The 24956-nt window shown below is 37.7% G+C and overlaps 4 protein-coding genes across 4 annotated transcripts; all 4 read left to right on the plus strand.

The window, feature by feature from the left end:
• The first annotated feature begins 3355 nt into the window (after positions 1-3355).
• On the plus strand, positions 3356-4285 carry T2R10C (bitter taste receptor Bota-T2R10C). The gene has a single exon (NM_001046631.1). The coding sequence runs from the start codon at positions 3356-3358 to the stop codon at positions 4283-4285; it is 930 nt and encodes a 309-aa protein (NP_001040096.1).
• An 11497-nt stretch (positions 4286-15782) lies between these two features.
• TAS2R9 (taste 2 receptor member 9) lies at positions 15783-17054 on the plus strand. Its single transcript, XM_015471255.2, is given in 3 exon segments — positions 15783-15804; positions 15986-16384; positions 16387-17054. Coding segments are annotated over 3 exon segments (1089 nt in total).
• Positions 17055-17883: 829 nt separating this feature from the next.
• TAS2R8 (taste 2 receptor member 8) lies at positions 17884-18932 on the plus strand. Its single transcript, XM_015471256.2, is given in 1 exon segment — positions 17884-18932. A coding segment is annotated over 1 exon segment (930 nt). The 3' UTR covers positions 18814-18932.
• A 4652-nt stretch (positions 18933-23584) lies between these two features.
• TAS2R7 (taste 2 receptor member 7) lies at positions 23585-24523 on the plus strand. The gene has a single exon (XM_024992910.1). It carries the CDS (start codon positions 23585-23587, stop codon positions 24521-24523), a length of 939 nt encoding a protein of 312 aa, XP_024848678.1.
• The last annotated feature ends 433 nt before the right edge of the window (positions 24524-24956 follow it).

Raw genomic sequence — 24956 nt, forward strand, 5'->3', positions numbered from 1 at the left:
TTTCAAATCCTGAATGATGATGCTATGAAAGTGCTGCACTCAATATGCCAGCAAATTTGGAAAACTCAGCAGTGGCCACAGGACTGGAAAAGGTCAGTTTTCATTCCAATCCCAAAGAAAGGCAATGCCAAAGAATGCTCAAACTACCGCACAATTGTACTCAACTCACACGCTGGTAAAGTAGTGCTCAAAATTCTCCAAGCCAGGCTTCAGCAATACGTGAACTGTGAACTTCCAGATGTTCAAGCTGGTTTTAGAAAAGGCAGAGGAACCAGAGATCAAATTGCAAACATCCGATGGATCATGGAAAAAGCAAGAGAGTTCCAGAAAAACATCTATTTCTGCTTTATTGACTATGCCAAAGCCTTTGACTGTGTGGATCACAATCAACTGTGGAAAATTCTTCAAGAGATGGGAATAGTAGACTACCTGACCTGCCTCTTGAGAAACCTATATGCAGGTCAGGAAGCAACAGTTAAAACTGGACATGGAACAACAGACTGGTTCCAAATAGGAAAAGGAGTATGTCAAGGCTGTATATTGTCACCCTGTTTATTTAACTTCTATGCAGAGTACATCATGAGAAACGCTGGGCTGGAAGAAGCACAAGCTGGAATTAAGATTGCTGGGAGAAATATCAATAACCTCAGATATGCAGATGACATCACCCTTATGGCAGAAAGTGAAGTGGAACTAAAAAGCCCCTTGAAGAAAGTGAAAGAGGAGAGTGAAAAAGTTGGCTTAAAGCTCAACATTCAGAAAACAAAGATCATGGCATCTGATCCCATCATTTCATGGGAAATAGATGGGGAAACAGTGAAAACAGTGTCAGACTTTATTTTTTTGGGCTCCAAAATCACTGCAGATGGTGACTGCAGCCATGAAATTAAAAGATGCTTACTCCTTGGAAGGAAAGTTATGACCAACATAGATAGCATATTCAAAAGCAGAGATATTACTTTGCCAACAAATGTCCATCTAGTCAAGGCTATGGTTTTTCCAGTAGTCATGTATGGATGTGGGAGTTGGACTGTGAAGAAAGCTGAGCGCCGAAGAATTGATGCTTTTGAGCTGTGGTGTTGGAGAAGACTCGTGAGAGTCCCTTGGACTGCAAGGAGATCCAACCAGTCCATTCTGAAGGAGACCAGTTCTGATTGTTCTTTGGAAGGAGTGATGCTAAAGCTGAAACTCCAGTACTTTGGCCACCTCATGTGAAGAGTTGACTCATTGGAAAAGACTCTGATGCTAGGAGGGATTGGGGGCAGGAGGAAAAGGGGACAACAGAAGATGAGATGGCTGGAGGGCATCACTGACTTGGATGGACATGAGTTTGAGTGAACTCCGGGAGTTGATGATGGACAGGGAGGCCTGGCATGCTGTGATTCATGGGGTCGCAAAGAGTTGGACATGACTGAGCGACCAAATTGAATTGAATTGAATGAACTTTAAAATCAATTTGTCAGTATCAACAAGATAACATGCTATGATTTTGATTGGGATTGTACTGAATCTATAGATCAAGTGTAAAAGAACTGGCATTTTGAAAATACTGAGTCTTCCTATCAATGAACATGGATCATTGTTACAGTTATTTAGTTCTTTATTTTCATTTATCAGAGTTTTATAGTTTTCCTCAAAGAAGTTTTGTACTTATTTTGTTATATTTATACCTATGCACTTCAATTTTTGGATGCTATGGAAATGGTATTGTGTTTTTAATTTTAAATTCCTCGTGTTCACTGCTGGTGTATAAGAAAGCAATTGATTTTTGTCTCTTAACTTTATATCTTACTATGTTGCTAAAATAATTACTTATTAATTTCAGGAGTTTTTTGATCACCGCTTTTGTATTTTCTACATAGATGTTCATGTCAACTACAGTAAAAGGTAGTTTCATTTCTTCCATCCCAACCTGTATACCTCTTATTTCTGTTTTTTTCTATTGCATTAGCTAGAATTTCCAGTACATGCTGAAAAGGAGTGGTGAGAGAGGTTAACTTTGCCTTGTACCTTATATTGTTAGAGAAACTTTGAATATTTCAGCATTAAGTGCAGTTCCAGCTCTAGGCTTGTTATAGATAGTCTTCATCAGGTAGATTTTTTTTTTATCATGAATGAAAGTTGGATTTTATCAAATGAATTTAAGCAGCTTTTGATATATTGTGTGATTTTGTTTGTTTGTTTGTTGAGATGATGAGTTACATTAAATGATTTTCAAATATTGAACCAGTTTGTGTACTCAGGCTTAATCCCACTTGTTTGTGCTATACAATTATTTTGTATACATTGTTGGATTTTATCTGCTAATATGAAAATTTTCACATCTATTGTCATGAGTGATACTGGTCTGTAGTTTTAGCTTCTAGCTTCAGTCTTTGTCTGGTTTTGGTATTATGGTAAGGCTGACCTTAGACTGAGTTGTAAAATATTCCCTCTGCTTCTGTTTTTTGAAAGAGACTAAAGACAATTAGTACAATATTTCATAAATGTTTGTTAGAATTTACCAGTAACTCCACCTGTGCCCGGTGCTTTCTGTTTTGGAAGCTTATGATTAGCTTTTTGGTTAAAATAGATTTAGGCCTATTTGCATTACCTATTTCTTCTTGTGTGAGTTTTTTCAGTTGTTATTTTTCAAAGAATTGACAGAGTTCATCTAATTTAACAAATTTGTGGACACAGCAATGCTTGTAATATTCCTTTAAATGTCCATGGGGGTCAGTTATTATACCCTGTTTCACTTCCGGCCCCTTTTTTTCTCAGGATGGCGAAAGGCTAATCATTTTTATTGATCTTCTCAAAGAAGCAGCTTTCATCTACTCATAGAGATAAATGACTACTAATTTCATGCTAATTTCATACATCTCTTCCTCCTTTTTTACACTATTTTTGCTTTATATATCTAAACTGTTATTATTAACACAAAATAAATGACGGTGTTAATGCTGACACTGAAAAAGGTGAAGTTCAATTTTTCTTTCTATTCTGCTCTGTTTTCTGTAGGCATCTGCTTGCCACTCCTACTGTACAATCCGGGGTAACAAATGCAAAATAGTCTCAGGAGGACAAGTAGAATCCATGAAACAGAAACTTTTATTTGCATCTTAACAAATTAAGGAAGGTGTTCAGTCTGGACACACATTCTCTAGACTAGCTAAATTTTATAGACATAACTGGAGGGGTCTCCCTGAAGCTATTTTGGATTCTATCACAAGGCAGTAATGTGGGCACTTGCAATTCTTTATTAATGAAAGAGAAGAAAATCATTCTTCCATCAAGCAGCAATACATGCCTCCCTCATTCTGCAGCAGGTAATTTAAGATTGATGGAACAGAAATAATATTAGGGACTGGCAGATATGCTGAGTGTACTGGAAGGCCTCCTCATTTTTGTAGCACTTAGTGAGTCAATATTGGGGGTTTTAGGGGATGGATTTATTGGACTTGCATACTTCATTGAATGTGTGAAGAACAAGAAGTTTTCTACTATCAGCTTTATTCTCATGGGATTGGCTACTTCCAGAATTTGCCTGATAGGGTTAATAACTACCGATGGATTTGTGAAGATTTTTTCTCCAGAAATGTATTCCTCTGGTTACCTAATTGACTGTATTACTTACTCATGGGTAATTCTGAATCCAACAAGTGTCTTTTTTGCCACCAGCCTCAGCATCTTCTATTTCCTGAAGATAGCCAATTTTTCCCACCACATTTTTCTCTGGTTGAGGAGTGACGTCAAAAGGGTTCTTCTCCTTCTGATAGGATACTTGCTTATTTCATGGTTAGTTACTTTTCCACTAACTATGAAGATAATTAGTGATTCTAGAGCAAAGAATAGAAGTGTAGTCTTTTCAGTTGAAGTGCATAAAGGTGAATTCTTTAGAAACCAGATTTTGCTCAATCTTGGAACCCTTACCATCTTCATACTATGCCTGATTACATGTATCTTATTGCTCATTTCCCTTCGGAGGCACAACCAGAGGATGCTACTGAATGCCACAGGATTCAGAGACCCCAGCACAGAAGCACATATCAAAGCAATGAAAGTTTTGATATCTTTTATCATCCTTTTTATTTTGTATTTTATAGGCATTACCATAGAAATATCATGCACTACTATGTCAGAAAGCAAGCTGTTGTTTATTTTTGGTCTGACCATCACTGCCCTCTATCCCTGGGGACACTCATTTATCCTAATTCTAGGAAACAACAAGCTAAAGCAAGTTTTTTTGAGAGTACTGAAGCAATTAAAATGCTGGAAGAAAGAGAAGCTCCTCAGAACTCCTTGACAGGCTTAGGGAGAAATGGATGTTCCTAGAAAACAATCTAGTGAAGAAATTCCTGAAGATCTCTTTCAACTTACCCTACTTTCTTGCATTGGTTTTAACTGTGTTATTGAACGTCACCAAAATTTTCCATAAAGGTTTTGACTACATTTCAAGGAATTCCACTCTTCAAGGAGATTTTCATCCCATGTACAAATTGAGTGGCTCAGTCTGACTCCCTCTCTTGCAGTTCCTTCTTTCTACAGCCCCAAACCCCAGAGGGGGAAAAAAAAAAAAAAAAACTACCTGGAAACTGCTCACTGTAAAGATGTTGATGGTGGGAATAAGTCTCTAAAACAATATTTCTCATTACATCTTACCTGACTTTCCTGAGCATTGACAATCTTTTACCACAAAATCTTAGGAAAAAAAGCTAAGAGAAAGCTGTGATCAATCTTGACACTTACAACATGGGAATGACAAGCAGATACAAAAGTGCTGCTCTTGAGTATGCATTTTTGTTTTTTCCAAGTATGCGTTTTTAATTCTTTAAAAGATTGCTTTTGTTTTTACTATCTGATCCCTATTTTTTTTTAACTAATGCATTTTTGATGTAGTAACAGTAATCATGGCGGAAAGAGGGTCAGAACACTGATGAAATGAATCTTTCTATTTTTCAAATCCAGTGATTTTACATGAAGTTAGTCTTGAACTTATTTAAATTAAATTTTCAGTGTGAAATGTTTTAGGCTCTATGGGTAGTACTCCATAGGGGTGTGTGTGCATGTGCTTAGTTGTGTCTGACTCTTTGTGACGCTGTTAACTGTAACCCACAAGGTTCCTCTGTCCATGGAATTTTCCAGGCGAGAATACTGGAGTTGAGTTGCCATTTCCTACTCCAAGGGATCTTCCCAACCCTGGGATCGAACCGGCATCTACTGTGTCTCCTGCACTGGCAAGAAGATTCTTTACCACTGGCGCCACCTGGGAAGCCCTATGCGTAGTACTACATAATCCCAAATATACACATATACAAGTCTATTGTTAGAAATTCTCAGAACCAAAAAACCTCCACATTCTCCTTTCATTCAGTGTCATGGTTGAGAGATAAGGTCCCCTAATTTTAACCTTTTGCTGAGCATATATTATTTTCATGTTTGCCCTTTAACAGATTTCTTTTCAAGGGCCCTGGCTTGTGGATAGGCTCCAATCTCGATTCTAGCCTTGCAGAGACCAAAACTAGTTACCTTATCCTACATACACACAATACTTTAAAACTTTAGCTCTAATTTCAAACAGATTCCAAATGCCCCCAAAGCTCTATTTTCAGTACTTTTTTTTTTTCCTCTCAGAATGTGTACTTTCACACCATTTTTGGCATCTGAAGGTTTTTCTTTCACTGACAGGTGGGTCATGAACTTCAAATAATTCTGAAGACTAGTTTTTCCATATTTTTATGTATTCTGGACTGATGGGATTTCTCTAGATGTCTGGTTTGCCAAGTTCTCTTTTCTGTTTCAATTTAATTGAGATAATACATTTGCTATATTCTTAAAAATAAAGGTTAGTTGTCCTTTCCTAGTTTTATTTCAATTTTTCTTTTTTTGTAAATGAATTCAAAGCTATTTATTTTCTGCCTGTTGGTTTAGGTACATTCCACAGCATTGACAAATGGTTCTTATATTGTCGTTCAGCACAGAGTCCTGAGATATTCTTTGTAATTTCCTCTTAATTCAAAGATTATTTAACAGAATATTTTTCAGCTATATGAGCTATGTTAAAGGCAATTTTTCATATTGATATTTTATTTTATTGAATTTGGGTAAGCAACATATTTACATGATAGTTAGCCTAGGATAAGATTTATTTGGCCTAATACAAGATCTATTTTTGTGAATAGTCATGTTTACTTGGAAGAAGTTTGATGCTGCAAATTTATATGCATTAGATGGAGCCATGTTTACAATATTCATTAGAATATCATTGGGTGAATTAGATGAATTGATCTACTAGATTAGATTCATCTAACTTTCATTAGACGAATCACGTTAACGATATTGTATCTCTATATTCATGTTCATTATGAATCAATCTGAAATAGATTATAAATGTACATTTGCAATGATTAAATTCTTTCATTTATAGCTGCATTTAACTTGAAACAATGTTGATAGTTATATTTTCTTCCATGTTCTTTAAATTATTATTATTGCTGTTATTAAACTCTTTGGTAACTCATGCAGGTTTTTACCTTGAATTTTAATTTTTCCATGTTTTTAACATGTTTTTGCATGTTAAAAATCTCTAATTCTTCACTTTAAATTTATATATATATTCACTTCACTTCATATTTATTATGTATTTTCCATCTGTTCGTTTTCAGTATCTATTTTTTCTTTTATTGTGTCCTGTAGAAAACAAACCTCTGATATTCAATGCTTTAATATTAGAATCTGAAAATTATGATCGAGTACACATCTTTACACTTATTGTAATTAAATTAATTAATTTTCTATCTTCTCATTTCTCTTTTTCTATTTCTCATGCTTTCTTATAAATTTTCCCCTCCTTTGCTACTCAGTTCAGTTCAGTAACTCAGTCATGTCCGACTCTTCGTGACCCCAAGGACTGCAGCATTCCAGGCTTCCTTGTCTATCACCAACACCTGGAGCTTGCTCAAATTCATGTCCATCGAGTAGGTGATGCCATCCAACCATCTCATCATTCGTCATCCACTTCTCCTCCTGCCTTCAATCTTGCCCATCATCAGGGTCTTTTCCAAAGAGTCAGCTCTTTGTATCAGGTGGCCCAAGTATTGGAGTTCCAGCTTCAGCATCAGTCATTCCAGTGAATATTCAGGACTGATTTCCTTTAGGTTTGACTTGTTTGATCTCCCTGTAGCCCAAGGGACACTCAAGAGTTTTCTCCAACATCACAGTTCAGTTCAATTTGCTCAGTCATGTCCAACTCTTTGCGACCCCAGCACCACAGTTCAAAAGCATCAGTTCTTTGCTACTCAACTTTCTTTATGGTCCAACTCTCATATTAATACATGGCTCCTGGTAAAACCATACCTTTTGTTAGATGGACCTTTGTCTGCTTTTTAATATGCTGTCCAGGTTGGTTATAGCTTTTCTTCTAAGGAGCAAGTGTCTTTTAATTTCATGGCTGCAGTCAGCAGCAGCAGCAGTCACCATCTGCAGTGATTTTGGAGCCCAAGAAAATAAAGTCTTTCACCGTTTCCATTGTTTCCCCATCCATTTGCCACGAAGTGATGGGACTAGATGTCATGATCTTCGTTTTTTGAATGTTGAGTTTTAAGCCACCTTTTTCACTCTCCTCTTTCACTTTCATCAATAGGTGCTTTAGTTCTTCTTCCCTTCTGCCATAAGGGTGGTGTCATCTGCATATCTGAGGTTATTGATATTTCTCCCGGCAATCTTGATTCCAGCTTGTGCTTCACTATTGATAACAAATTTTCATATACTGATTTTAAAATATCATTCTCTTTATTTCAAATAAAATAATAAATTTGGCTTGCTATGTCTACTTCTAGTCCTTCCCATGCTGCATGCTCTTATGGTGTGCAGTTCAAATTTATGTATTTATTTAAAATATCTTTTTGTTGTAGTAAAATATATATGATGTAACATTTTCCACTTTAACATTTTAAGTGTACAATTCTGTGGTATTGTTACATTTACAGTATTGTACAACCATCACCACTATTTCCAAAACCTCTGTCACCCCAAACAAAAACTCTGTACCCCCTCAGCTGTAACTCTCTATTCTCCCTCTCCCAACTTCCTGGAACCTCTAATCTACTTTCTGGCTTTATTAATTGATTTATTCTAGATACTTCATACACGTAAAATCATATAAAATTTGTTCTTTTATGACTGGCTTCTCTCACTCAGCATAATGTTTTCATGTTGTAGCATGTTTTGGATCTTCATTCCTTTTTGTGGCTGGGTAAAATTCCAAAGGTATTCCAAAATACCTTTGGTATTGTGAATATTCTGCAACAAATATTAGCGTACAACTATCTGTGTCCCTATTTTCAGAATATGTCTGAAAGTGGAATTACTGGGTCATATGGTAATTCCTATATGAAGCTTTCAATATATATATATATATAAAATATATATAGTTGGTTTACAACATTGTATTAACTTCTGTTCAGCAGCAAAGTGACTCACTTATGTGCTGTGCTCAGTTGTTCTGTCTTTTCCAATGCTGCAACTCCATGGTCTGTGTAGCCCACCAAGCTCCACAGTCCACGGAATTCTCCAGGCAAGAATACTGGAGTGAGTTGCCATTTTCTCCTCCAGGGGATCTTCCTGACCCATGGATCAAACCTGTGTCTCCTGCATCTCCTATATTGGCAGGCAGATTCTTTACCACTGTGTCACCAACTATATACGTTCTTTTTTATATTATTTTCCATTATGGTTTATCCCAGGACATTGAATATGATTCCGTGTGCTATACAGTAGGACACTGCTGTCCATCCATTCCATGTGTAATAGTTTGCATCTACTGACCCTAAACTCTCAGTCCATCTCTCCCTCTCCCCTCTCCCCATTAGCAACATATTAAACCTTTTCAGGAACCCCCAAACTGTTTTGCCTAGTGGCTGTATCATTTTACATTCTTACATGAATGTATGAGGTTTCAAAGTTCTCCTATTCTCTGCAACATTTGTTATTTTCTAGATTTTTCACTATAAGCATCCTAATGGGTGTGAAGAGATAATTCTCATTTTATCAGCATTTCTCCAATGATTAATGCAAAGAAATAGAGGAAAACAATAGAATGGGAAAGACTAGAGATCTCTCCAAGGAAATTAGAGATGCCAAGGGAACATTTCATGCAAAGATGATCCAGATACCAACAATGGTGATCACTCACCTAGAGCCAGACATCCAAGAGTATAAAGTGAAAGGGCCTTAAAAAGCATCACTATGAACAAAGCTAGCGGAGGTGAAGAAATTCTAGCTGAGCTATTTCAAATCCTAAAAGATGATGCTGTTAAAGTACTGCAGTCAATATGCCAACAAATTTGGAAAACTCAGCAGTGACCACAAGACTGGAAAAGGTCAGTTTTCATTCCAATCCCAAAGAAAAGCAATGCCAGAGAATGTTCAAACTATTGCACAATTGCACTCCTCTCACACGCTAGCAACATAATGCTCAAAATTCTCCAAGCCAAGCTTCAACAGTACATGAACTTAGAAATTCTAGATGTTCAAGCTGGATTTAGAAAAGGCAGAAGAACCAGAGATCAAATTGGCAACATTCATTGGATCAACACTGCTTCATTGACTATGCCAAAGCCTTGACTGTGTGAATCACAACAAACTATGGAAAATTCTTCAAAAGACAGGAATACCAGACCACCTGACCTGCCTCCTGAGAAATATGTATGCAGGTCAAGAAGCAACAGTTAGAACTGGACAAGTAACAACAGACTGGTTCCTAATTGGGAAAGGAGTACATCAGGGCTTTATATAGTCACCCTGATTATTTTACTTAATTGAAGAGTACATCATGAGAAATACCGGGCTGGATGAAGCACAAGCTGGAATCATGATTGCCAGGAAAAATATCAATCACCTTAGATACACAGATGACACCCTCCTTATGGCAGAAAGCAAAGAACTAAAGAGCCCCTTGATGAAAGTGAAAGAGGAGAGTGAAAAAGCTGGCTTATATCTCAACATTCAAAAAGCAAAGATCATGGCATCCAGTCCCATCACTTCACAGCAAATAGATAGGGAAACAATGGGATAGTGAGAGCCTTTATTTTGGGGGCTCCAAATCACCACAGCTGGTGACTGCAGCCATGAAATTAAAAGATGCTTGCCCCTTTGAAGAAAAGCTATGACCAACCTAGACAGCATATTAAAAAGCAAAGACATTACTTTGCCAACAAAGGTCCATCTAGTCAAAGCTATGGTTTTGCATGGATGTGACAGTTGGACCATAAAGAAAACTGAGCACTGAAGAAGTGATGCTTTTGCACTGTAGTACTGGAGAAGAATCTTGAGAGTCCCTTGGACTTCAAAGAGATCAAACAAGTCAATTTTAAAGAAAATCAGTCCTGAATATTCATTGGAAGGACTAATGCTGAAGCTCCAGTACTTTGGCCACCTGATATGAAGAATTGACTCCTTGGAAAAGACTCTGATGCTGGGAAAGATCAAAGGAAGGAGGAGAAGGGTATGACAGAGGGTGAGATGGTTCGATGGTATCACCGACTCAATGGACATGAGTTTGAGCAATTTCTGGGAGTTGGTGATGGACGGGGTGGGGACTGGTGTGCTGCAGTCAGTGGGGTCACAAAGAGTCAGTTAAAAATGAGTGACTGGTGGGTCATAGAGGATCCTGCTGTGATGTATGTCGGAGAGTGTTTTAGCTTCTGCACATCAAAGGAAACTATTAGCAAGGTGAAAAGACAGCCTTCAGAATGGGAGAAAATAATAGCAAATGAAGCAACCGACAAACAACTAATCTCAAAAATATACAAGCAACTCCTACAGCTCAACTCCAGAAAAATAAACGACCCAATCAAAAAATGGGCCAAAGAACTAAATAGACATTTCTCCAAAAAAGACATACAGATGGCTAACAAACACATGAAAAGATGCTCAACATCACTCATTATCAGAGAAATGCAAATCAAAACCACTATGAGGTACCATTTCACACCAGTCAGAATGGCTGCGATCCAAAAGTCTACAAATAATAAATGCTGGAGAGGGTGTGGAGAAAAGGGAACCCTCTTACACTGTTGGTGGGAATGCAAACTAGTACAGCCACTATGGAGAACAGTGTGGAGATTCCTTAAAAAACTGGAAATAGAACTGCCTTATGATCCAGCAACCCCACTGCTGGGCATACACACTGAGGAAACCAGAAGGGAAAGAGACACGTGTACCCCAATGTTCATCGCAGCACTGTTTATAATAACCAGGACATGGAAGCAACCTAGATGTCCATCAGCAGATGAAAGGATAAGAAAGCTGTGGTACATATACACAATGGAGTATTACTCAGCCATTAAAAAGAATACATTTGAATCAGTTCTAATGAGGTGGATGAAACTGGAGCCTATTATACAGAGTGAAGTAAGCCAGAAGGAAAAACATAAATACAGTATTCTAACGCATATATATGGAATTTAGAAAGATGGTAACAATAACCCTGTGTACGAGACAGCAAAAGAGACACTGATGTATAGAACAGTCTTATGGACTCTGTGGGAGAGGGAGAGGGTGGGAAGATTTGGGAGAATGACATTGTAACATGTAAAATATCATGTAAGAAACGAGTTGCCAGTCCAGGTTCGATGCACGATACTGGATGCTTGGGGCTAGTGCACTGGGACGACCCAGAGGGATGGTATGGGGAGGGAGGAGGGAGGAGGGTTCAGGATGGGGAACACATGTATACCTGTGGTGGATTCGTTTTGATGTTTGGCAGAACTGATACGATTATGTGGAGTTTAAAAATAAAATAAAATTAAAAAAAAAAAAAAATGAGTGACTGAACTGACTGACATTACCATATGAAAAACAGGTACTGGGAATTTGCTATATGATGTAGGGAGCTCAGTTCAGTGCTCTGTGACAACCTAGGGGGGTAGGATGGGGTGGGAGATGGGAGGGAGGTTTAAGAGGGAGGAGACATATATATACCTATGGCTGACTCATGTTGATGTATGGCAGAAACCAACACAACATTGTAAAGCAATTATCCTCCAGTTAAATAATTTTAGTTTTTTAAAATAAAATGGCCTATGGAGACTTCCCTGATGATCTAGTGTTAAGGCTCCACACTTTCAATTCATGGGGTGAGGGTTCAGTCCCTGGCATAAGATTCCGTATGCCTCTCGGTCAAAAAAACAAAACATAAAACAGAAGTAATATTTTAACAAATTCAATAAAAACCTTTTAAAAATTTAAAGAAATAAAAAATAAAGTATCTATGAATGTGTGTGGACACCAAATATTTATATTTTTAGTAGTTTTAAACGTAATTCTAGCTTTCCTTCTGGTTTGAATGCAAGTACAGCCACAGAAACATTAGCAGTACTTATAGTTTTTCACCTTCAGAAACCACAAATCATTATTGTGACAGTGATGTCATTATTAGATCAGTAAATTACTAAGTCACATTAAAATATAAATGCATATATTTGACTGTGTCTGGATTCCTTTGAAATTCATATGTTTTTATTTTATTTGTTTAAAAACATTATTCTGAGGAAATCATAACCTTCACCAGACTCCCAAAATTGTCCTGTAAAACAAAAATTGACTCCAAATTCATTACTTACAAAACAGAAAGAGACTCACAGGCTTAGAGAACTAAATTATGGCTGCTGAGCAAAAGGATGGAGGGATGGGATAGTTAGGGAATTTGGGATGGACATGCATGTGCATGTTAGTCACTCAGTCGTGTCTGACATTCTGTGATTCCATGGACTCTAGCTCTCCAGGCTCCTCTGTCCATGGAATTCTCCAAGAGTACTGGAGTTGGTTGCCATTTCCTCCTCCAGGGAATCTTCCTGAGCAAGAGAGTGAACCTGAGTCTCCTTATTGTGGGCAGATTTTTACTGTCTGGACCACCAGGGAAGCCCAGATGGACATGTACACACTGGTATATTTAAAATGGGTAACCAACAAGGACCTACTGTATCACACATGGAACTCTGCTCAATGTTATATGGCAGCCTCGATGGGAGGAAAGCTGGCGGGGTGAGGGTGGGGTGTGGATACATGTATACATATGGCTAAGCCCCTTTGCTGTTCACCTAAATCTATTACAACATTGTTAATTGACCATACTCCAATACAAAATAAAAAGATATTTTAAAAAAGACTCCAAGTTCAAGCAAATAGATAAAATGAGCTGTTAGAAAAATTGATGAGAATATTTTTGCTGATAATTTGCCTGAATTTCAGTGACTATAGTGAGGAGTTTGGAACTGGGTGGAGGATAAAGTCAGCAACTGTTCAAAAAATGAGTTCTTGAAATGTGACTAGTAGAGCAGCATCCTCCTCTTTTTTTTTTTTTTTTCTTTTTCTTTTCAAGTTACTTTTTTTTTTTAATTTAATTTTTTAACTTTACAATATTGTATTGGTTTTGTCATATATCAACATGAATCCACCACAGGTATACACATGTTCCCCATCCTGTACCCTCCTCCCCCCTCCCTCCCAGTACCATCCCTTTGGGTCAGGAACATAGGTCTTAACTAATAACAAACTTTAGAAGAAAGGAAAACATAAACATACTAACTTGAATAAAGGAATAAGTGGACATTGTCAAAAAGTTACAATAAAAAAATAACTGTAGGCTCAGATGAAAAACAAATTCTACCAAACTTTTGAAGAGGAGATAGCTTCATCTGAGCCATTCTAGATTATATAAAAGGAAAAAAGAACTTAAAAAAATTTTTGTGAAACAAGTTTTATGTTGCTACCAGAATCTGTCTGAACACTAGAAAACTAGTTTAATCCTGCTTCTTCACTTTGGGCTATGAATATCAATATAAAAATCACCATAGAATACAGAAATAGCCAACATTTCCCAAATATAATGGTATACCAAGACTAGCAGATTTTATATCAGGAATGTAAGAATAAGCCAATATTAGGAAATCCATCCAAATAATTGACTAGATTTATTAATCTAAAGAAAAAAAACATTTCCATAAACTTGGAAAAGATATTTCACTCATTCTTAATTGCAACACCCAATAAAATAGGAATCCAATGATATGTAATTAATATATTATTAATGGAGATTTGGTAAGTTTCATCATCCCCAAATGATGATGGAGCTAACATTGGCAATTCTCCTGAGCATGAATTATTTTGTCCATATATTATGCTGTTAGAGCAAGAAATTTGGAGGATTGCATCTGGACTTTTCACCATTTAGCTCTAAGTCCATACATATGAGTGGCTTCCCTGGTGGCTCAGATGGTAAAGAATCTGCCTGCAAGGCAGGAGATTCTGGTCAATCCCTGGGTCAGGAAAATGCCCTGGAGAAGAGAATGGCTTGCCTGGAGAATCCCATGGACAGAGGAGCCTAGAGACCTACAGTGCAAGGGGTCCCAAAGAGTCAGACACAACTGAGCAGCTGACACTCGCTTTCACCACACATATGAAGAACAATGTGGGGATTTTTATAGTTTTCATGGATTTTATTCCAATTATACATTTCAGTTCAGTCACTCAGTCATGTCCGACTCCTTGTGACCCCATGAACTGCAGCACACCAGGCCTCCCTGTCCATCACCAACTGGCGGAGTCTACCCAAACCCATGTCCATTGAGTCAGTGATGCCATCCAACCATCTCATCTTCTGTCATCTCCTTCTCCTTCTGCCCTCAATCTTTCCCAGCATCAGGGTCTTTTCAAATGAGTCAGCTCTTCACATCAGGTGGCCAAAGCATTGGAGTTTCAGTTTCAACATCAGTCCTTCCAGTGAACACCCAGGATTGATCTCCTTTAGGATGGACTGGTTGGATCTCCTTGCCATCCAAGGGACTCTCAAGAGTCTTCTCCAACACCACAGTTCAAAAGCATCAATTCTTCAGTGCTTAGCTTTCTTCACAGTCCAACTCTCACATCTATACATGACTACTGGAAAAACCATAGCCTTGACTAGATGGACCTTTGTTGACAAAGTAATGTATCTGCTTTTTAATATGCTAAGTTGGTGATAACTTTCCTTCCAAGGAGTAAGCGTCTTTTAATTTCATGGCTGCAGTAATCACTGAATAAGCCCATGAGAACTACTTGTCCTATTATAGTTCAATACTTGCCCAATGTAAGCCTCTGTTTTTTATTGATGTTTGGTGTCCTCAAGAATTAGTGTCAATTCAGGTTTAATATCCATTAACACCTCAAAGTTCTGAGTATTTTTCGGAATCATTCTAGTAAATGGCACCAAGGAAAGTCTTGAGAAGATCTGTAATGTAACCGTGTGGCAGTGCTGCAGGGCCATGAAAGGGCTCTGGATCTGTAAAATGGTTTAGGACTAGAAAACAGATAAAATTTGTGTCTTTCCCCTGTGGCAACTATAGTCAGTTTTCTGGCCCAGCAGATGCAAAATTTCTCCTGCTGTAAAGATCAAGTAGGATTTTCATTGGCTACCTCTCTCTCATTCCTGAAGATGTCACGATCAATTAGTCTGAAATTATTGCTGTTAGTTGTCTGCACTTTAAATTCACAATTATTTTTAAGCTCTGAAACCTGCATTTGTAGAAAATAGACCACAGTTTTAGGGAAGCTCTTCAAGTTATTAGAGATGGTAATGATGCCACATCTCTAAATTAAAGCTTAGCCATATTTTCCAAGTAATTGATTCTTTTTGTAGTTCCTGGCCAACAACATAGATTGATGAATCTAAAACACACAGAGTTTGAAATGAGAAAGATGGTGCACAGAGCAGAAATCAGATCCATTCCTATTTGCATTTTAGAGCTTTTCAATCATCACTACACATGAAAGGAATTACTAGTCTTGGTCAGTGAAGTCTTTGGGCAGTTCTAACTCAGAGCAGAACAGGCTATCTTCTCGACCTGATCACATCTGATATAGAAGGCAGATAAAAGATAACTGCAGCATGCCCTAAGTGGCAGACATATATATCATTCCTTACTGGACAGCTGAAAGTCGGTCATCATCAGTAGATAATCTAAATCAGAATGCTCTGCTAATATACCAGGTACAATGGAGGCAATATATATGCTCTTGATTACTGGCGCGTGGATGATAGGAATTTGGGGAAATCGATTCATTGTACTGGTAAACTACAGTGGCTGGCTCAAAAAGAGAGCTGTATCCTTGACTGATGTCATCCTGGTCAGCCTGGCCACCTCCAGAATCTGTTTTTTTTTGTGTGTTATATATATGGATGGTTTTATTATGGTACTCTTTCCAGATACATACAGGCATGGTGAGATGATGAACATTTTGGATATTTTCTGGACAACTTGCAATCATTCAACTGTCTGGTTTACTTTTTGCCTCAGCATCTTCTATTTATTCAAGATAGCCAGTATATCCCACCCAGTTTTCCTCTGGCTGAAGCTGAAGATGAACAGGGTATCCTTGGGATTCTTCCGATGTCCTTTCTCATCTCCTCAATTATTAGTGCTTTACTGAATAATGATTCATTTTATGACTTCAGAATCAATAATGAAGCAAACATTACGTAGGAATTCAAAGTAAGTAAAATCCCAACTGCTTTCAAATAGATTATCCTGAACCTGGAGGCTATGGTTCCCTTTATTCTTTGCCTGGTCTCATTTGTCCTTTTATTTTTCTCCTTACTTCGACACACCAAGCAGATGAAACTTCATACCACAGGGTCTAGAGACCCTAGCATAGAGGCCCACATGAGGGCCATAAAGACAATAGTCATCTTTCTGGCTGTTTTCATTATGTACTATGTAGTTTTTCTCTTTGTAACATCTCGCTTTCTGAATCCTCATGGAAAATTGGAGTTGATGTTTGGTGGCCTAACAGCTGTCATTTTCCCATTGAGCCATTTGTTCATCCTGCTAATGGGAAACAGCAAGCTGAGGGAGGCTTTTCTGAAGGTGCTGGGGATTGTGAAGGGTTTCCACAAAAGAAGGAAATATTCTGTTCCCCAGAGAATCCTGAAAGAAGCAGAAAGAAATCAACAAAAGAGTCTCTCCCTTCTCTCAGTTGTTTGCATTCCATTTTTATTATCTGCCATTGGAAATCATTCATATCTACCATTATTCTAAATACTTCTTCTCATTTCTGTCTTGAATAATTTTGAATCTAATGTTATAATGGAGCCAGATGTGTTTCTTTATCTTCACAGGAAAAATGAATCTAAACCTCGCATTCACACTTCATATCATTGCCTAAATGCAAACATGTTCTACTTTCTGCCTCTTACTGGTAAAGGCCTTGAACTCAATAATAAACTCAATAAGAAGAATTTCAAGTGCACAGGCTGTGACGAAGAGAGTTTAAAACACATCAGCCCTTCCTATAAAATCAATCATGTAAACTAGTTTTGTATTATGACTAATTTGTATCCGATTGCACTGTTTCCAAAACTAAAATCCATTTTCACAAGGAGACTTGACTTGTGAGAAATTTATAATCTATGGTGATGAAAATGCAGTTTCATTTACACATTTTGACTTTTATTAAATGGGTGTTTATGTTTGCTTTTTTGTGCCTCCCTATTTGAAATTCAGCTTGATCCATCCAAATATGCAGAACTTAATAGCAAGAAGGCTATTGCAAATTCATGAAATATAATCTCTTAATTTGCATGAGATCAATTTCAACAAAACATTTCAGTTATCACTCAGTCAGGGGTGATAATTATAGTTTACCCAGGCTACAACTCTGGTCATGCTGTTTGCAACAATCAGTTGGCTTATTCTTCATAAATGTAAAGGCAATTCTGTTTCAGAGGAGAGCTGGGCACTTCTGGAGGATATCAAAGTCAAAATAATGGCAAAGGAAAAAAATCATTCTTCGATTTGAAGAATGTATTTGTCATGCTCTGCTGGTCATCTTGCAGTAATATTTGAGATTAGGGTGTTCTCTCCCAACATGTTCAGTATAGAAGACCACATCTTTCTGACCATAATGACTGCGTAATTCATCATAGGAATGTTTGTGAATGGATGCATTGGACTAGTAATATGTGTTGATTGGATTAAGAAGAAAAAGATCTCCATAGCTGACTACATCCTCACCAGTTTAGCTCTCTCCAGAATGTATTTGCTTTGTGTAATGACACTCAACGGCACCATACTGGCACTCTACCCAGGTGTTTATGAAAATGAGAAAATAAAGGTAGTTCTTAATATCTTCTGGACATTCACCAACTACTTAAGTATGTGGTTTGCCACCTGCCTCAATGTCTTCTGTCTCTTCGAGATAGCCAATTTCTCCCACCGACTTTTTCTCTGGCTGAAGTGGAGAATTGAGAGGGTGGTTCACTGGAGCCTACTGGGGTCCCTGGCCATTTCCATGTTGATCAGCCTTATACAAGCAACGTTAACAAATTCTGATTATGATTTTCTTAAAATTGCAAAACATAAAAGAAACGTCACCGAATTGTTCCATGTGAGTAAAATTCAATACTTCGACCCATTGACATTGTTTAACCTGTTTGCTATTATTCCATTTACTGTGTCATTGATCTCATTTTTCTTTTTAATTACATCCCTGTGGAGATACAGTAAACAAATGAAATCCAGTGTTACAGGCTCCAGAGACTCCAGCACAGAGGCCCACGTGGAGGCCAGGAAAACAGTGACCTCATTTCTTTTCTTCCTTTTTGTATACTACCTGGCCTGTCTTTTGGCAACATTTAGCGACTTTATGAAAGAAAGCAAGTTAGCTATGATGTCTGGAGAGATTATAGAAATTCTTAATCCCTTAGGTCACTCACTGTTTTTTATTGTTGGAAATAACAAGCTGAGGCTGGCATCTGTCAGGACGCTGAGATGTGGGAAAACAGCCTGCATGATGTAAAATCTTGGTTTTATACAAGAACTTTAATAGCAAACCTTATTTTCTAATAAAAAACTCACTTTTCTTATAGGTCCATTCTCATTGTTTTCCAGGTTTTCTGTTTATTTTGGGTACACAGCTTTGAGGAGTAGTGAGACCCATTAGTACACTAATGGATATATCTTTTGTGTCTTTACACCACAGACGTTCTCATCTTCACACTCCCTTTCCTAGAAGAATTTCAGAGCTCACACTTCTGATTTTGTCTCTTCACTGCCAGTATTGGGCTTGTAATGCCTACTTAAATTCCCTTAAGATTTTATTTTGGCCCCTACTAAAGTGCATCTGGGCTTCCCTGGTGGCTCAGATGGTAAAGAAACTGTTTGCAATGCAAGAAACTGGAGTTCCATCCTTGGATTGGGAAGATCCCTTGGAGAAAGGAATGACAACCCACTTCAGTATTCTTGCCTGGAAAATCCCATGGAAAGTGCATCTGAAACCACAGTGGTTTCTCTCTCTCTTTTTTTCCCCTCTATCATACAGTTTCATTGCTGGCCCTTAACTCTTCTCCCTTCGTGTCTCTGCTGAGTCCCTCCTGTTTGACATATGAACTAGGAACTCAGATCTTTTCTGTCTTAACTAGTTTAGTTTCCCAATTACACGGTTTTCTCCTCCCAAGTGAGTGATACTTCTGGTGGTCTCCCACTTAATATTTCCTGGTGACCTTACTCAGGCATCTTCTATTCATTTCCTTGAAATTAAACTTTGTCACAAACAACTTGCTTAACAGGCAGCACTGGGCTAGGAATAGAACCCATTAAATCATCTCCCTTTAAGGGGCGTTCCTAAGTACTCTTTGTAACTTGGGTAGAAGGATGATCTTGGGCAGAAGTAAGACCTGCAGGTATTTTTTTTTTTTTCCCATTCAGGACTTTAGAAAAGAAATTAATTGGGAAGAAACTATCATGCACTGTGGTATAACTACATACTGTCACTAAAAAAGCATTATGTCTGTAACATACAGAGTAAGTTAAAAAAAAAAAAAAGCAAAAAGAGAAAAATAAGACTCATTAATAAAATGTGGTTCTACTGTGAATATCAAATCCTTCCTTTCTAGAGTGTTATTGGAACATTTGATCTGGCATGTCTAAAGTCATGTCTCTTCTGATCTGACTCTACAATTGGCCCCCACCATTCTCTTTGTTGAATTCAGGTCTATTTCAATCTACTCATTTCCTTTTATTAAAATTAATATGTTAATTACCTGAAGATTATCAATTTTTTCTGCACAAGATTATGCAAAATTCACTTTGCAAAGTACCAGTATTTAGTCTTAAGTAAATAAATCTCATCAACTGTATCTCTAGTATATCAGCTATTATAATGTTTTATTAACTTTTGTACCGTTTTCTGTAGTAACTGCATTGTAACTTACATGCTGTACAACAATAGTAAATATAAAAGCTACACTTATTTGTAAAAAGATAAAGACAGAAGAATTGATTTTTTTGATGGAATATACTAATATAGTCTACGAAGAATTTGTAAATTCTATGTTGGGATTAACTATATATTCTTTTATAAGCTTTGACGAAATAAATGTTTTATAACATTTGTGCTTCTGGGAAGGTTTCCTTTCATCCATCTGAAGTCCTATCTTTCATGTTTTATTTTCTGTATCTCCAGTGTTTCAAATATCTCCAGTGACCGTCACTGGGACTTAAAGTGGCAGACTTGTGACAAAATGCTCTCTTGCAGAATTTCTTTTTCTTTTTTAATTGAGTAAGGGTATATAACATGAAATGTATTGTTTTACAAATTTTTGTGTATGAGACAGTATTGTTGATTAGATGCTCAATGTTTTACACCAGATCTCTATTTTTCTATCTTCCGTATTTATTATTTCCTCTATTTATGTACACTTATTTATCTTCCATAATGGAACTCTGTACTCCTTTAAAAAAAATATTCACTTATGGCTTCATCAGATCTTAGTCATGGCACACAGAATGCAGGCTGTCTAGTTGTGGCATGCAGCCTTAGTTGCAGCACGTGGGATCTTAGTTCCCTGACCAGGGATCAAACCCATGTCCCCGGCAGTGGAAGGTAGATTCTTAACCTTGGACTACTTGAGAATTCCCTGAAACCCTGTACTTCTTTAATAGGAGCTATTCATTTCTTCCTTCCCTGGCAACCACTGTTTTACCCTTAGCTACAGGACTTAGATTATTTTCAATACCTCATCTAAGTGGGATCATACAGGATTTGTCTTTCTGTAACTAACTTATTTCATTTGGCATACTGCCCTGTTTTTGCATACTGGAAGATTTCTTTCTTCTTTAAGACCAAATAATATCCCACCATGGATAAGCCAATGGCACCCCACTCCAGTACTCTTGCCTGGAAAATCACATGGACAGAGAAGCCTGGTAGGCTGCAGTCCATGGGGTCGCTGAGAGTCAGACACGACTGAGCGACTTCACTTTCACTTTTCACTTTCATGCATTGGAGAAGGAAATGGCAACTCACTCCAGTGTTCTTGCCTGGAGAATCCCAGGGATGGGGGAGCCTGGTGGGCTGCCGTCTGTGGGGTTGCTGCTGTGTTTTCTCTATCCATTTATCTATCAGTGAACAGGTAGGTTGTTTTTACATTTTAGCTATTGTGAATAATGCTGCAGTAAGCCTAAGAGTACAAAGTATCTCTTTAAGATTCTGATTTTTTTAAGATCCTGATTTCCCATTCTCTTGTATATACACCCAAAAATGAGGTTGCTGTATCAAATAACAGTTGTATTTTGAGTTTTTTGAGGAAGTTTTGTACTATTTTTCCCTTTTAGCTGCATCATACCTTCCATGCTATAACAACACTAGTAAAACATAAAATCTACATTAGTCTAAACTTTATGTGGGTAAATGTATCATTTTATTTACTGTGAATAGGTTATTCACCAGAACTGTAGAGAAGAAAATGATGTGCCCGAGTCAGGGATTATTTCCAAGATCAGAGGAGGGCAGTCACCTGTGAACTTTGCTACTGAGAGAGCAGTTTGTCCAAAGTAAGGGGCACATGCAAGAATAAATGTCTAGACTTTGAGGAAGGATGAGAAAAGATATGCATTTCCCTGGAAGGTACTGAGATTCCCAGAATTATTCCATAGAAACACAATGTAGTAAAGTGTTTCTCTGTAACTCTGAGTTAGAGAAGCTATTTCAAAACAGGAGTTAGGCTGTAAAAATATGGTTAATTTCATTTTAGGTCCCCTGTCTAACAATCTAGAAGGGTTAAGGACCTAACTGTGAGTTCATGTTAAGTCGCTTCAGTCATGTCCAACTCTCTGTGACCCTACGGACTGTAACCCACCAGGCTCCTCTGAACATGAGATTCTCCAGGCAAGAATATTGGAGTGGGTTATGCCCTCCTCCAGGGGATCTTCCCAACCCAGGGACTGAACCCATATCTCTTAAGTCTCCTGATTGGCAGGTGGATTCTTTACCACTAGTGTCACCTGGGAAGCCCAAGGGCTTAATTATTCAGATGCAGTTTGGTACAGCAGAGGGTAAAGAGTAGAATGAAACACAATATTTCACTCTTTTCCCTCTTGTATATATAACTGCTCTTGAGAACACTTTAAATGAAAAAGAAAACCCTAATAGTAATCAATACTTTTCTTCACCATGGCTCCTTCACCTTCTTACATACAGAATAACAAATGTACATTAAATGACCTTTAAATGTCACATGTCTAGTGGTGCCTTCTTTTAAGAGACCTTGTGCTATATAATTGTTCACCTGAACAACCAAGATAAATGAGGTACGTTTTTATAATTGAATAGACACTTTTAATTTAGTGTTAACCTTTTAAATTTCCTGAAAATATGTAGCTGTCAGTGTTGACTCAAACTTTGGATGTTTAGTAGTAATCAAAACCATATTTTGACAAAATGAAGACTCTTCTTCAAATTTCAGTTTTTGTGCATTACTAATTGAAAAAAAAATCGCTGAGGTTTAGATAAAATATAAGACACCTAGTTAAATTTGAATTCCAGTACTTCCCAGAAGTACTAATCACATGTAATTTGGGACATACACTAAAAACTCTTTCATTCTTTATCTGAAATTCAATTTAACTGGATGTACTGTAAGTTTGGTTTTTCCTGGTGGTTCTGATGGTAAAGAATTTGCCCACAATATGGGAGACCTGGGTTTGATTCCTGAGTCAGGAAGATTCCCTCAAGAAGGGAATGGCTTCCCACTTCCATATTCTTGCCTGGAGAATCCCATGGACAGAGGAGCCTGGAGGACTATAGTCTGTAGTGTTGCAAAAAAATCAGACATGACTGAGAGACTAATACTTTCACTGTTTTCACTATAAGTTTATTTGGTAAATCTGGCAGCCCTATTAAAATTACTAGTGTGCATTACAATTTAATGAATCTAAATTTGCAAAACATAACCTGAGAAAGTGCCAGACCATGAAAGTGAATCAGCCTAATTTGCATCTTAGCAAGCTATAGCTCAGCCTAAATTAAGCACATGTGGAAAAGTAAAATCTGCAAAGAAAGTAAATGGACACAGATAGAGATAGGGTCCAGGGACAGACAACTGCATTACTTGTTCAAGACTAGCTAGGATTTAAGGAAGACAGCTACAGTTTTCATTTGTCATTTCAGTCTTCATCTCAAGACAGACTACAATTAAAGGGATAAAGAAAATTACAGCAAAATCCAAGAAGTAGATGTAAATACTACATCTGTTCAACTAGAAGTGAACCAGATATTTCTGCATTTTAAGATGTCAAGTGAAGGGCAGAGTATCTTAATGCTCATAGCAGCTGGGGAATTTTCACTGGGGATCTTAGGGAATGCATTCATTGGACTGGTAAACTGTGTGGACTGGATCAAGCACAAGAAGATTGCCTCCATTGATTTAATCCTCACAAGCCTGGCCATCTCCAGAATTTCTCTCTTATGTATAATACTGTTGGATTGTTACATATTGGTCCTGTACCCAGATGTCTATACTGGTGGTAAACAAATGAGAATCATTGACTACTTCTGGACACTAACCAACCATTTAAGTGTCTGGTTTGCCACCTGCCTCAGCATTTTCTATTTCCTCAGGATAGCAAATTTCTTCCATCCTTTTTTCCTCTGGATGAAGTGGAGAATTGACAGTGCAATTCCTAGGATCCTGCTGGGGTGTTTGGTCTTCTCGGTGTTCATTAGCCTTCCTGTCATTAACAATTTGGATGATGATTTCAGGCATTGTGTCATGATGAAGTTGAAAACAAATTTAAGTCGAAGATGCAGAGTACATAAAGCTCAGCATGCGTCCATCAAGATACGTCTCAATCTGTTGACACTACTTCCCTTTTCTGTGTCCCTGATCTCATTTCTCCTCCTGATCCTCTCCCTGTGCAGACACACCAGGCGAATGCAGCTCCGTGCCCCAGGGAGCAGAGATCCCAGCACGGAAGCTCACGTGAGCGCCATGAAGGCTGTCATCTCCTTCCTCCTCCTTTTCATTGCCTACTACTTGGCCTATCTTGTGGCCACGTCCAGCTACTTTATGCCAGAGACTGAATTAGCTGTGATCGTTGGTGAGTTGATAGCTTTAATCTGTCCATCAAGCCATTCACTCTTCCTAATTCTAGAGAACAAAAAATTAAGACAAGCATCTCTAAGGGTGCTTTGGAAGGTAAAATGTATCCTACGAAGAAGGAATTGCTAATAACGTAAACAGGTCTGAAGATAAACAATCACTCTGTAGGACAAAAGAAGACAAGATGTCTCTTAATTATCTTTAGTTCTTGCGCTAGTGATGGTTTCATACATCCAATTACTCTTAAAAAGTACTTAGTATACTTGTAATTAGAACTTAGGAAATCTCAGAACTTATTTTGCCCTTTGTTTTTAAGACAAAAATTAAGAGTGAACTCATCTTTGCCTCAGTGGCAGATTGTTTTGGTGGTATCGGGCATACCTCCTACATTTAATACTCTTTTAAGTTATATGATTACTTGAAAGTTATTCACATTTTGATAAAAGAACATTTCATGGAATACTCAGAGCAACAAAGCATGGCCCTTGAGTAGACTACAGTGCTGCACTTGATAGCTGTGTGAATCAGGAACAGAACTCAGAAAGGAAATCTGTTTGGGAAA

This window comes from Bos taurus, chromosome 5, assembly GCF_002263795.3.
Source record: "Bos taurus isolate L1 Dominette 01449 registration number 42190680 breed Hereford chromosome 5, ARS-UCD2.0, whole genome shotgun sequence".
Taxonomy (NCBI): Eukaryota; Metazoa; Chordata; class Mammalia; order Artiodactyla; family Bovidae; genus Bos; species Bos taurus.